The sequence below is a fragment of the Fundulus heteroclitus genome, chromosome 1 (assembly GCF_011125445.2).
Source record: "Fundulus heteroclitus isolate FHET01 chromosome 1, MU-UCD_Fhet_4.1, whole genome shotgun sequence".
Classification (NCBI taxonomy): domain Eukaryota; kingdom Metazoa; phylum Chordata; class Actinopteri; order Cyprinodontiformes; family Fundulidae; genus Fundulus; species Fundulus heteroclitus.
Window position 1 is genome coordinate 9,873,120 of NC_046361.1, and position 14,476 is coordinate 9,887,595.

General features: G+C 40.6%; 1 protein-coding gene across 1 annotated transcript in view; it reads left to right on the plus strand.

Annotated features, from left to right (window-relative positions):
- LOC118560193 (E3 ubiquitin-protein ligase MIB2-like) overlaps positions 1-13,054 on the plus strand; it is a gene marked incomplete at its 5' end in the record, with an annotated part of 32,207 nt that extends 19,153 nt beyond the window's left edge. The window contains 6 exon segments of the mRNA XM_036131041.1: positions 946-1,072; positions 1,204-1,464; positions 3,961-4,139; positions 6,690-6,883; positions 6,963-7,028; positions 8,704-13,054. Of these exon segments, the coding sequence (XP_035986934.1) occupies positions 946-1,072; positions 1,204-1,464; positions 3,961-4,139; positions 6,690-6,883; positions 6,963-7,028; positions 8,704-8,945 (1,069 nt within the window).
- Between the last annotated feature and the right edge of the window lie 1,422 nt (positions 13,055-14,476).

Genomic DNA, 14,476 nt, shown 5'->3' on the forward strand with positions numbered 1-14,476 from the left:
TCGCCCGTCATGGTAAAGAGCATGTTTTCTGCACAGAGGGCCTTGTTAACCGCTTCTAAAACAGCTTCACCTCTGTTCAGATGTCAGGAACTGAGACACATAATGATAAGGCCGTCTGTTATGAAAAGTACAAACCCTTGTAAAAGTATTCACGCACCCCCTTGGCTTTTCAACCATTTTGTTACATTCCAAGCAGTAATTTAAAACTTTTTTTTATTTTATGTGATGGATGTGCACAAAATAGTCTAAGTTGGTGAAAGGAAATGAGAAATATAGATATAAAACAAAGATAAAAACCATAAAAAACTGAAACTGACGTGTTTATGTATCCACCCCTTTGCCACGAGCCCCTAAAAAGTTGTGTTGCCGCCAATTAACATTGGTTTTAACTAGTGTTGCGCCGATGCTATTTTTTGGCCCCGATACCTGGCTGTGCAGTACCGGCCGATACCATACCGATATCATTACTTTGAAATGTATGTGTGTGTGTATATATGAAGAACTGCATACTACTTGGATGTAAAATAATTGCTTCCATGGCTTTGTCAAGCTGCTACCTTATTAAAGCAGGAAAAAAGACTAATACAAAGTGAATCCAGTAGAACTAGTGAGTGTCGGGAGAGAGAAGGCTGCATTCAAGTGACATAGAAACATCAAAATGGTATCGGTGCCCTATTTGTTGGTACTCGCCGATACCAATACCACCATTTTAGCGTGGTATCGGCACCCCGGCCGATACTGGTATCGGTATCGGTGCAATTCTAGTTTTAACGACTCGCCACAGATTTTAGGTCGGAAAGTCTAAACATTGACTGGGTCATTCTATATATCCTTTCATTATAGGTACCAGTGGGCATAGTTGCCAAAAAATGTACAACACTGGAGTCTTCCATGGTGTAATCTGAGCTCAAGGGTCTCCTGCTCTTCTGTTTTTCCCGCCTTCAGGGCCACAGAAAAGATCCTGGCTCGAGCTCGGCAGCTAGTGGACGTCAAAAAGGAAGACGGCTTCTCTGCCCTGCATCTGGCCGCTCTCAACAACCACAGAGACGTCACCGAGGTCCTCATCAAGGAGGTGAGCTGCAAATGAGGGCAAACAAGACGCGTGCTATTGGCTTCCCTCTTGCCTCTTGGCGTGCATTTTTTTTTTTATTCAATCCAAATTTGATAAACGAGATTACACCTCGCCAAACCTCTCTTTCCCAGGGGCGCTGTGACGTCAACATCCGTAACAACCGTAACCAGACGCCCCTGCAGCTGGCCGTCACACAGGGCCACACGGAACTGGTGCAGCTGCTGGTGGACGAGGGCGCCGACGTCAACATGGAGGACGAGGACGGTGACACGGCCATGCACGTGGCCCTCCTTCGCCCGCAGCTGGCCAACGTCATGCTCACCCCGTCAGCAGGGAGCAGCAGCACGGAGGAGGGCACCGAGGGCTGCTCGTCCACGTCGCTCTACTGCAGGGTGAGGGCTGATGGGAAACGGAAATTACTTTTCATTAAATGGTAGATTAAGGTTTTTCTGCTTAGTGCTTCAGAGGCATTGTTGAACAAAAACACATTCATAACGCGCGGATGTAGTGAGAGATTTCTAAATCCCGTAACTACATCGAAACCTTTAGCAAGTGTCCCAAAAATGCACAAAACTCTATTAGATGGAAGCTATTGATACCTGGAATTAATGCTGAAGGTAAAAATAAAAAAATAAAAAAAATCTGGATATTTATTCCAGCTTTGAGCTTGTTGTCTGACAGGCTTTTACTTCTTCATTTCAAGCAAATATGCCCTTTCTTGACTAAGGTCTGCTGAAGTCCTAATATCTGAACCTGGTCCAAATAAACCAAGTTAACAAGACTGTAGTTAAGAGCTTGAAGTGACAGTTACAGCACAAAGAGAAACAATAATAACACTTCGAGAGGCGATCATGGGCTAAATGAGGTTGTAAAGACGTAACCAGACGTTGCCGATTTACTCAGAAATAGAGACGTCTGTTTCTTGCAGCCTTAAAGAGACAAATATAGTCTCTCAGTGGGATAAAAACACACTCTGCGAAGCACATAGTAGGAAACGCAGTAGAAACCTCAACCAAATCCCGCTGTAATGAACGTTGTAGTGTATGTTTAGTCGTCTGGGATATGTTTAGGATGAAGCTGTTAATTGGCTTCCAGGTAAACAGCGGGATGAAAGGTGAAAGGAGGCAAACGGGGCTATTTAGGTCGCTCAGCTTTCAACAGGGTTATCTGAGCACAAGGACCTCAGTTCATTGTGTAAGCAGGTAACAAGGACCCAGATTCACGTAAGGTTGGAGTGTTGGCGTAAAAATATGGGTACAATTAAACTTCTACGTGATTTTGTACTTTGTTTGAGCATAAAAGATTTACTTTCTTTAAGTAAAGGTTGTCTCACACATTGCTCTTTCTCTCAAAGGTAATATTTTTAAGAGAGCCACAGTGATGTTAGGAATAAAATCAGAAGGAAGTGCTGAAGGGTTCAGAGGAGAAGACGACCCACTTAGTCCAGTAATATCAAATTAAGCCACGATGGTGCTTTAGTTAACATTTCTGATATAGAATTATTTCTTTGAGGGGGGGGAGCATTGTAAACAAAACATTTTTACCCCAAATTAAGTCTTAATCATGATGTAAGAGACTTGGACACAAGAGCCACTCATCCCAGAGATATTACACAGATCAGAAAATGTTTTTATGAACTTAATGAACCGATTCCATCATCGTAAAACTAGAAATGCGTTTATAATTTTCTCAAGCATGTTAGCCATTAGCTTAGTAAGCATGGCTAACAGTACTAAAAGACCAGTGTAATTATAAAATCCACTGACTTTGAAGCTTCTTCTTCATGTAGTGTTACTACGACCCAGGGTGTCATAGGAATGGTGCATTCACCAATCAGAACAAAAAAATTGGTTTTGGTTTGCAACTATCCTGGTTAGTTTTGATCAAATCATCTATTTCCGGTCATTAGCCGATTTCTCTGTGCATCTTTGTCTAAAATAGATTCTGAATAGATTTGTTTGTTGTTTGATTGAACTCTACAGAATAAGACATCTTTGGTCACATTAAGGTGGAAATGGTAGTCTTTTTAAATTGATTTTATTTTTTTAGGTCTGGGTATCGAATCATATTTCAAGAATTGATTTGATCCTGATTCCAAAGATTTAGAATTCAAATCTTTCCAATCTCAATTAGAATTGCTGGCGTTAAAAGCATTATTTTAGCTCTTACCTGAATTACAGGACTGTGTAGTTATGCAACATATTGATACTAGTAATAAATTAACATTAAACAGCAAATTAATAAAGTAATAGGAGTTAATGGTGGCTGTAAGGACAGTGAATAATACCTTTTTTTCTCCAACTCGATCTTTGGTTATGTAAATCAATCTTTAGGAATTATGATAGTCAAGTTAGCATCCTTTAACGCAGCCCTACTTTTTTATTTTATACATTAAAACAAATCTGCCATTTAATGCTGGTGTGTACATGCTTAGGATCAAGATTTCGCCATTTGAAAAACATCGTTATCGCTTCAGATGACCGCTTCCAGTGCAGCTCCTCAGCATCTCGGGCTCTGAGTCGACACACACACACACACAAAAACACACTCACAAAAAAACACACACAAAAAAACACAGTCACTCGCAGCCATGAAGGTGGCTAGACTTAAGTGCTCAGGGCTGTTTTGGCCACTGTCAGCAGATTAATTGTTAAGTTCTTCTGTGCTGATTAGATGTGGGTTTATGTACCGTCTAAATCCGGATCACTCTCATTTAACTTCCTGTACCTTTTGTAATGCTTAGTTCTCCTTCATGCTTGACTTTGTTTTGACAGTACTCTCTCTCCCCTACACAATCCAATCTGACTCATAATGATTTTAGTTTGCACTCCCCTTGCTCCTCCCTTCCTTCTCCATATCCTCTCGTCTTCCATCTTTTATGTCCACAGCTGAACTCTTCGGGTCTCCTGGGGAACGCCGAGCTAAACGTCGGCATGGGTATCGCCTGTTTTCTGGCCCAGGAGGGTGCTGATATCAGCTACGCCAACCACAAAGGCAAAAGTCCTCTGGACCTGGTGGCAGACAGCACCATGCTGCAGCTCATCAAGAACTTCTCTGAGAAGCACAGGTACATGTTCACAAACCTAGCGTGAAAGTGAACAATCTTGATTAAAACGCTAACTCTATCCGTCCCTGTGGACGGATATTCAGTTCAGGATCTTAAGGTTGAGACCATTACTTATGGTTACATCAAGCATCATATGGTTACATAAAAGTGAGGCCTTCACTTTCTTAGGTATCGCTCCTGGTTTTTTTTGTGAGTAGCTGCAGTACTCTTGCCGTAATTTTTGGTTGGCCAGCAAGTCGTGGGAATTTTCACCGCTGTTTTATTTTTTTGCCACTTGTGTATAATAGTTCTAGTTTTAATTATTAATTAAATTAATTATTATTATATTAGTTCACCCTTCCTGATCTCTCCTGGATCTCTGGCTGTCACCTGGGATTCGTAGTTTAGTTACATACTTAACATTCATTCTTTGGAGTCCCAAAACCCTAAAAGCTGACAGCAGGGGTGGACAATTATTCAATATCAATATATATAACTTTATTCATTAAAAGTGATATGACATTTTCAATATTTCAATATTAGGGCTGGGCAACGATTAAAATATTTAATCGCGATTAATCGCCCTGATTAATCGCGATTAATCGCGATTAATCGCATTGTATTTACAAACTCCAAGAATGAATTCAAAAGTAGTGTAAAGAGCACTTTTATTTTAATGTTCTGCTGCCATATGAACAAAAGTGTTGTAACATTTGTAGCACTTATTTTATACTGGATATTTTCAACCCATCTATTGAATTTAGTGCACTACTTGATCTTTTCTTCATAAGAGAACAGCAAGCACTGCAGCCAAAATATGGCCTTTTTTGACCTGCTGTATATTAGCCAGTCCCTAAGCTTGATGTATCATGAAACTGTTGACCTTTTGGGTTTTGTGGTTTTTATTTTATTATTACAATTAAATAATAATAATAATAATAATAATCTTATGTTCAGTGTTTTTTCGCTAATCCACCTCTTATATATTTCAATCCTTATGTAATTTTGTCTGTGTTGTGTGCACCTGCCTGTTGCTTTAATCCTATAAATTTCCCCGTCGTGGGATAAAAAAAGGATTAGCTAATGTTATCTTATCTTAAATAACACTTTTTAATATATGTACTGGGTTCTTTCAAGGTCTTAATTACATGTTATGTGTGGGCTCCAGTAACATCCATCCATCCATCCATCCATCCATCCATCCACTGATCTACCTGGATGTTCTCTGGAGGACTGAAACGCCTCAGTCAGAGACGTCAGTCTGTGGGTCTGTCGGGGCAATGAGAGAAGTTTCGTCTCCTCTCTCCGTTTCTGGGGCTCGACGTTTTCATGTTTTTTCACGTGCTTAGATAAATTTGTTGTGTTTCCACTGAAATGAACCGGCTTTTTACAAAACATACAGCTTGATTTCATTTACGGTATTAAAATAAAGCCGAACGGTGCTACTTCCTCTGTTCATGTTTTTTCGCTGCTGCGGTCTCTCTCAGCTGTTTGTTTGTTAAGTTTGTCAGATGGCGCTGAAGTTTGTGTGAGAGCTGAGTGCGCGGGCCAGGCTGAGCCTGCGTGCTGATTGGCTGGCGCCGCTGAGCCATGTACGAGAGGGGAGGGGAAGCGGGAGAGTGCTGCTGACTGACACTGACTGAAAGCATGTGAGCAACATGCGTTAATGCGCGATAAAATAAATATCGCCGTTAATAGTCTAATGAATTAACGCGAAATTAACGCGTTAACTTGCCCAGCCCTATTCAATATACATTACCGTCTATGTTTACAGCATCTGTCACTGACTGACGTTCTGGGTTTTATGTAATCTTATTTTAGAAACACAGCAAATTAATTATCATAAATTTATTCAGGCATCTGTTGTGGGCATTCTTTGCAGTCTTCCTGATGCTTTTATTTTGTTGATATTGATATCATGATTACATTGTATCAACAGAAATTAAGAAATATATCCTGATATCAGTTTTGGCCATATCATCCAGCCCTAAATTATAGTGACTGTTGTTTTGGTTGGGGCATTGTGTTTTGCTTCTTAGGATCTTTTTAACCTATTTCATGTTGTATAAATGTGTTTAAAAAAAAAAAAAAAAATCTGATTATTCACAATGCATAACTTAGCCCAGTCATTTTTTGCTTCAATAACTATATATTTTTTTTAATATTGAATTCTGTGTTCAGTTAACTTCAACTGATATTAAAAATATTTTCATTTAAAAAAGTTAAACAATAGAAACTCATAAAGAGGATAACACTTTTTGCTGCACGGCATGTTTGATTGATGTAAGTAATAATAATAATAATATTAATATTAATAATAATGATGATAATGATAATGATAATAATAATAATAATAATAATAATAATAATAATAATAATAATAATAATAATAATAATAATAATAATAATTAATACGTTATTGTAAAAATCTAAATCAAAGCAAAGGCAAGAGATTAAATGTGTGTTCTAAAGATAAATTCTTCTAGAAACAAATCCATTATTGTGGCATGGTTTACCACAATAATAATGTTTTATGTTGATGTGCTCTCTCGGCTGTTTGCTGTCGTTCAGGTTGCAGCGTCTGCAGGCCATCACATGTGGACAGGGCTTGAGCAGCGCAAGCATGCGGCGGGTCCACACAACACCCAACACCATGACCAACCTGGTTTTTCCCACGCCGCCTGGTCCCAGTGAATGCCTCATCTGTTCTGAGCTCGCTCTGCTGGTTCTCTTCTGTCCCTGCCAGCACAGCGTGGCCTGTGAAGGTAAGTCTGCAGGCTGCTGTGGGGCTGGGGAGGGTGTTGGTCTTCTATGTAATCAGCTACACTCACCTTGTCTTAACAGAATGTGCTCATCGCATGAAGAAATGCATCAAATGCCAGGTGACGATAACCAAGAAGATACGACAAGGTGAGAGGAGATCACAGGCATTTTCTTTTTGTTATGGGTTAAATTCCTAACATGATAGGGACATGATTGTTTTCAGACGTGACACTAGTCATCCGTTCATGTCTGAGTATTTTTGTGTCATTAGTAGATAAATCTACTGTCAGTTGTCTGCCTTCATGACTGGATTTGTTATGCGACGATCTTAAAGCGTCAGTGAGACTCAACTTTTTCTTCTTAAATGCAGTGCTCTGCAAAAGTATAAGAACTGCTTTAAGAGTTTCACTTTTAGTCATGTGGCAACCACAAATTTCTGTATTTTATTAGAATTGTATGTGATCGATCGACAAAATTTATTGCAGACATACTTTGAAACGTGTGGTGTACATTTGTGTTCGCCCCTCTTTTCCCGATGCCTCCAAACAAAAGCCAGCGTAAGCAGAAGTCGCCTAATCAGTGAACAAAGTCCCCTACTGTGTGTCATTTAATCTCAGAATACATGCGGCTGTTCTGTGGAGACTTCAGCGCTTTGTTAGAGAGCTTTAATGAGCAAAAAGGACCTTGAAGATGATGAAACACAGCGGACAGGTCAGGGGAAAAGTGGCAGTGAAGTTTAAAGCAGACTGAGGGTATAAAATAATATACGTTGTTCCCAAGCATCTCCTTCAGCACTTTTCAATCCTCGTCTTAGATTAGCCTCAAATGACAGGCCAGGAAAGGAGAGCATTGTTAACAGAGGCCAAGAGGCCTATGCAGACTCTGGAGGAGCTTCAGCTCAGGAGGAAGAATGATATGACAACTATTATTTGTGCCCTCAGATCTGGCCTTTATGGAAGAGTAGCATTGCTACGTTTAAATAAGTGAAAGAAGAGGTTCTGGTTCGTCAACTAAAACTGTCAAAATAGAAAATGCAACGTGTTGGGGAAAAACTACCTGCTTATCACTCTGAATGCACCGCCCCCCATGCAGAAACAAGGCGATGGATGGCAGCATCATGCTGCAGGGGTGGTTTCCTTCAGCAGGTACAGGGAAGCTGGTCGCCGTTGATGAGTAAAATTAAATACATTGCAACCCTAGAAGAAACCTTCCACGAGACTTGAGACTTGTGCTGAGTTTCACCTTTCTGCAGGAAAACCCTAAAAATACAGTTCGGGCTAAAGTAGAATGCTGTAGATCAAACCACATTCTTGTGCTCAATCCAGTTTGACTGAGCTTGAGCTATTTTACAAGGACGAAGGGGCAGAAGTAAATGGGTCTAAATGTGCAGAGCTTGTAGAGATGTACCACAGCTGTAATTGCAGTGAAAGGTAATTCCTCAGAGAATAGTGGCTGCATGCACACCACAGATTTTAGATCTTGTAAAAAAAGAAAAAAAAAGAATCGAAAACCCATGCATAATTTTCCTTTCACTGCACAATCATTCAATACTCTGTGTGTCTGTAAATTCCCACTAAAACAGGCTGAGGTTTGTGGTTCTAATGATGGAAAATCTTACAAAGTTCTAGTCGTATGGATGAAAGACGCTGTAAAAGCAGCCGGGTCCCACTGGCCATTTCTGGAGCCTAAAACCCCGTCATCTTTCAGACCGTAGCTCACAGGAGCAGCAGACCCGTCTCGTCTTGCACAATAATGCACCGCCAGCATGCATTTCTCTTGACTTGACTAAAAAGGGACCCCTTGCCGATGGTTCTCTCCACAGACCAAACGGAGGTGGACTGCAGCCCTGGCACAGAGAACTCTGAGCAGCACAACCTGCTGGAGCAGCTACAGTCCCGCTACAGACAGATGGAGGAGCGCATCACCTGCCCCATCTGCATCGACAACCACATCAAGCTGGTCTTCCAGTGCGGACACGCCTCCTGCATCGACTGCAGCGCCGCGCTCAAGACCTGCCCGATCTGCAGGCAGACCATCCGGGAGCGCATCCAGCTGTTTGTCTGAGCAGGAAGGGCCGCAGAGGCGCAGCGCTCTCGTCCCCCTCCTCTCTGGCCGCTGCAGCCTCCCCGCGCCTCTGATTAAACATTCACACAACTTTTTTCTAAAAGACCCTGCTTAATATTGCTCAGAGTCCACTGTTACATGTTGGTTCGTTTCCATCTCGAGCAGCGCAGGAACATTGCTTTAATTTTAGCTCCTGCAGCAGGACTGACTCTTTGCTGAGCCCGCGAGGAATCACGCGAGGCAGAGTTGATGCGACGCCTCCTCTTTGAATCCTCTGATTGGTAAAGAAGCAGCGGAAAGGAAAAAAAAAAAAAAAAGCGGTTCCTCCTTGTGTCTCTTGTTCCCTCCCACGACTGTTGTAGTTTGTCCCATCTTTGCTGCTTTAAGTGGATGTCTGTTACCCATCATCCTCTGTGTTTTTTTTTTTTGGCCTCTTTTGTTTACAAGTCTGCACAGAGATGAGTGGTTGTCCTCATTCTGCTCAGCCCGTGAAGTGTATTGCTCTAATTTACAACTATCTCTTAATTATCAACGCAAGGCTCTCCAGAGAGCAGGTATAGCTGAAAGCTCTCTACGTAGACCCCAAACACCTCTGTCTGTATTACAGTGGGGGGCAGACACTATATATGCATGACTTTATGCATATTGTAAAGCTAAAAATTACTTTTGGTCACATAAAATGTTTTCTTGACTTTAGGGTTACGTTTGTGGCTGTCAATATACCATTGACTACAGAGTTTTATTTATGTGTGAAAGGGGATGTTATGTTATGTTTTTTTTTTTTTTTTTTTTGCTTAGCAAAAAAAGATTTTTGTTTTATTTCTACTGAGGTTCAACCCAAGCCTATGTCCGCTACTCAGGGTATCGCATCTTGGAATCACTCGGAATATCTCTAAATGTTTAAAGAGGCCTTTCCCAGACTCTCACACTAACACCATTACAGCGCATTGTGTCCAATTGTTATAGTGGGTCACCGAGGGGAAGAAAAGTAACAAGAACAAAGTATTAGATTTGCTGTTAATGACTAAAATACACACAAAACACACACACGTAAATCTCAGTTGTAACGTGGATAGTTGCAGGGCAGTTTCTGCAACATATTCCATTTCCTTTCCAAACTTTCTAGACAAAGATGCGAGAAGTTGCAAACTTTTCCAAATGAAGGAATAAGATAAGATAAGATAAGATAGGCTTTATTGATCTCACATTGGAAAAATTCACATAATGGGATCATGGCCTGGATCAACGTTAATTATCTTTTCAATTCCAAGCATCTCATGTTTCCTTTTAACAAATTAATCCAGAACTTTCTGGCCTCATATTTAATACCCGTCCTGGCTGATTCAGGTAAAAGTAGGCCTTGCTAATTACGACCATTCAGACTTTTCATTAAAATCAGTCCTGAGTGATCAGATCCCAGTCACCCGGTTTATATGCGACACGCGACGGAGCTGGGCCGTCATCAAACCAACCAACAGACAGCTACGTTGTTGTCAACGAGGTGAATATTCATTTTGATTACATCTTTCTTATTTCTGCTAAACTCGTTATGAGTTTCGTTTTTTTATCTTAACATACATGATTATAGAGAGATGGAGAGTAAATAATGAAGAAAACTCAGCACCAGCGCACAGGCACTAAAGATTTTACCCAAGTGCACAGCGCTGGCGGCTTGCTGGCGGCTTGCTGGCGGCTTGCTGGCGGCTTGCTGGCGGCTTGCTGGCGGCCAGCATCTGCTCCACACACCTTTATTAGCCTACACACTGCAAAATCTAATCTAAATCTAAAATCAGCAAAATGTTCTTAAACATAGTGTTTTTATCCTTGATTTGAGCAGGTAAATAATATCATCTGCCAATAGAATTAGTATTTTGACCCTTAAATTAGGATAATTAGACATCCTGCAGTTGAAATAAGGCGATGGAGATAAATCGTTCCAATTTTAAGTGCAAAAATCTTATTCTATTGACAGATCATCTTTTTTACCTGCTCAAATCAAGAACAGATACACTAATTTACTTATTTTTAGTTCAGTTTTTGCAGTGCACACATTATGCTGTGTAAATGTGACACATATAGAAAGGTTATATGTGATTTTTATGAGTCCTTTTATAATCTGGTGACCCCAGTGGATTTAGTCAACTCCAACAACAGAAAAGATGTTAAAATAAGCAAACTATATAGTGCAGGAGCACTAACTCCAGCTGATATACACTGATTTATGTGAGGGCATCTTTTATTGAGTTTATTCAAATCTAACCAAGAAAATCTTATCTATAGAGTCTAGACATCTATTTAATCATGTTTGGTGAAAACATTGCTGATTATGGCATCACTGTTTATAGAAGGGTTTGTTTTGTTTTTTTCTAATTGGGGAGTAGTCCATGTAGCTCTGCTCTTCTAGCAGAATCGGGTCAACTCAGCGGGGGGGACTTCTCAATCTCCCAGGAGGGATTTTGTTCAGACTGCTAAACTAAATGCTTAGATATACCTCTCTCCACCTGTGAATGTGAGCCACTTGGACCTCACAGAGGAGCAAGCACTGTTTTCCTTGGGGCTATCAGCGTCCCTGGCGGTGCACACAGCCAGCGGCAAAGATGATTGCATTTCAGTCACATGGGCTTTGTGGTCGATCAGACCTGAAGGGGGGAATTAAGACTAATGCAGATAAATTAAATCCTACTGAGGTGGTCTGAGGAAATCTGTCCTCAAAACGTTTTAAAAACACGTCACACCTGTATTTAGGGTTGTTCTGGTGCGGTGGGATTGTTCAGGACGGATGTTATTGCCAGGTGCGAACTGGTTTAACAGAATGAAATATCGCTAATAAATCCAAGAAGGGCCCCTAAACTTTATTTCTGGCTGCGCTGGTCTGCTCCTTTGGGTTTGTCACTGGATCCCCCCTTTAAAACAGGCTAATCAATGCTTTCTTTATCTTTTAGTTTTTATCGGGTGTATTGTGCAATGTTGAATCAAAAACCGTGACGTTTCTGTCTAAGATCCATAGCTTGTCTTACCAGTCAACTATGTCAGAAGCAAGCCGTCCCTTTTTCTCCTCTGGAGTTCTGGATTGTACATCAGCTTAGTCCTGTTTAGTGTGTTGGTGTGTTTTCTTGAAGGGCTTATGCATATATGACAAAAAAATAAAAAATAAATCTAGTCAAATCTTAATTTGATCTTAATAAAAAAACAAATAAAAATAAAAAACAGATCTGGAACCTCCAGAGACAGGAGGGTTTTTATGTCTTTAGTAGCTCCCAGATTGCGGGAGAGCCAATGTTAAAGATGTACATTTGAATGTTAGTAGGGGAGATAATGTATCCTGTCTCACGCTGCCTTTTTATGTGCGAAAAAAAAACAACAAAAAAAAAACATACAAAGAAAAGAGCTAGAATATCCTCGTGGTTTACTATGAGGAGGGAACTTTTACATCAGTGCCAAATCGCATGAGGATGTGCATGAACATGCACGCCCGTTACTACACAGACGCACTCTTCTGCCCCCACCCCCATCCCACCTCGGAGAGCTTGATTATTCCCGCGGCGTGATTTAAAGTGAAACAAAGCGTAGTTTTGGATCAGTAGTATTATCTCTGCAGTTTGTGGTGTTAGCCTTCTAGCTTCAGCGGTCACACTCTGAACCTCCATGACAGGTGATGCTACTCTCATTCCCAAAACATGATCTGTTTAGAGCTTTTTACAGCTATATACTTATATATAATATATATATATATATATTTATATTTTGTGACACATTATCAACCATGGGACATGTTTCTTACAGATGTTTCAGTATTTAAGGATTGTCCTTTTGGTGTTCTTAGTTGAAGGGTTTACAGGCGAGGCAATAATGTTAAAGAAAAACGTGTAAAATTGTTTTAATTTTCTTTTCCTCCTTTAAGGAGTTTTGCTGTGAGCGCGGCTAAACGGTCTCTGTATAAAAGTTGTCAAATAAAGCAGCAAATGTTACTGTTGGTGTTTGTACAGTTCAACTCTCGAAGTTCTGATGTTGGCCTTACTGTCCATTCCTCCTCTGTTGATGTTTTTTTTTTTTTCTGTTGAATTCTGTACAAAAATATTTTGCAATAAATACGGAACTGTTTTTCAAAGGCTGGCTGGATCTTTATCTGAAGATGATTTCTGTGCATTTACTTTTTAAGTCTTTCATTATTTGACCTGCCAATCAGTGATCAGAGCCCATCTAGGATACATTGATCGGTTTAAAATAGCTGATTAATGAGAAATTGCATGTCTGACAAAATAAAAAGTGGTTTTCCTCTTTATGATTTATTATTTTGCTAAAAAAGAAACAATGACAAGAGGAAGAGAGCGTAGAGTAGCTCTAAGGTAGATTTATGGGGTTTGATTGTTCTCTAAAGTGAGTGGTGGGAAATCAGATGTTGCGTTGGATTTGTTCATTTTCTTGCTGTTCGTTTTCTGCGTGAACTTTGATTCTCTTGCATGTGGGACTTTAAGCAGACTGTAACCGTCAGTGAGAACGGCTACAGGGCGGTCACTGAACATCCTTGGAAACATGATATGAGCTGGTGAGTTGCCCAGAACTCACTGTCATTGCAGATTTGTGTTGGTGGGTCAGAATGTATCTGCAAGCGCTACATTCAGTCAACTCTGTCCTGAATCAGGTTTTAGCTGTGGGATTGTGTTTCTGCCCAATGGATTTTTTTCTTATCTTTCTCTGAAGTGAGACACATCTCCCAGTTCTATTGTTAGGCAAAAAAACCCAAAAACTCTAATTTTTCCACGCAGGTAATTTCTGTTTTCTGAAATGTGAGGTTTTGTCAGGCATTGCTGTGTTTCACACCTTAGGACAGCCACATCCGTCAATGTCTGAGAACAAATTGAGAACAACTGCTTTGATCGTGTTGATGAAACATCAGAAAGCGCCACGGAAGAGTTCACCACGAGCAGCTTTTCAACCCAGAGCCAAATCTCTGAGGGTGCTGAAGGGTTCAGCTGCAGCAACACTCAGATATCTAATCCAATCATAAATATAAACCTTGACTGGCTTGACACATTTTGTCATGGCCTCCCCGCGATATTTAATATATTTTTGTGAGATTTTATGTGACAGAACAACACGATGTAGTACCCAACCACGGGGTCGAAGGCAATCCTAGAAGGACCTCTTGACAAAAAGTGGAAAACCTTATAGTGCATTTTTATTCTGAGTCAATACTTTGTTGAACCTCATTCTGCTGCAGCTACAACTGCAGGTGTTTCAGGGTATAACCCTACCAGTGTTGCCCATTCTTCTTTGCAAACTAGCTCCGGCTGAGTCCGGTTCAAGAGAGAGTGTTTGTGAACGGCAATCTTTAAAAGGTGCCACAGATTCACATTTGTAGTTAGTTCTAGGCCTTATCAGGGCCAGTCTAACACAGGAATATGCTTTGATTTGGTTCTCCCGTCTAAACCATCTTTAGGGTTGTAATCTTGCTGAAAGGTGAACCTCTGCTTCCGGCTGTCGTATTCTGTTGCCTCATCAGACTTTCATCCAGGATCGCACTTTATTTA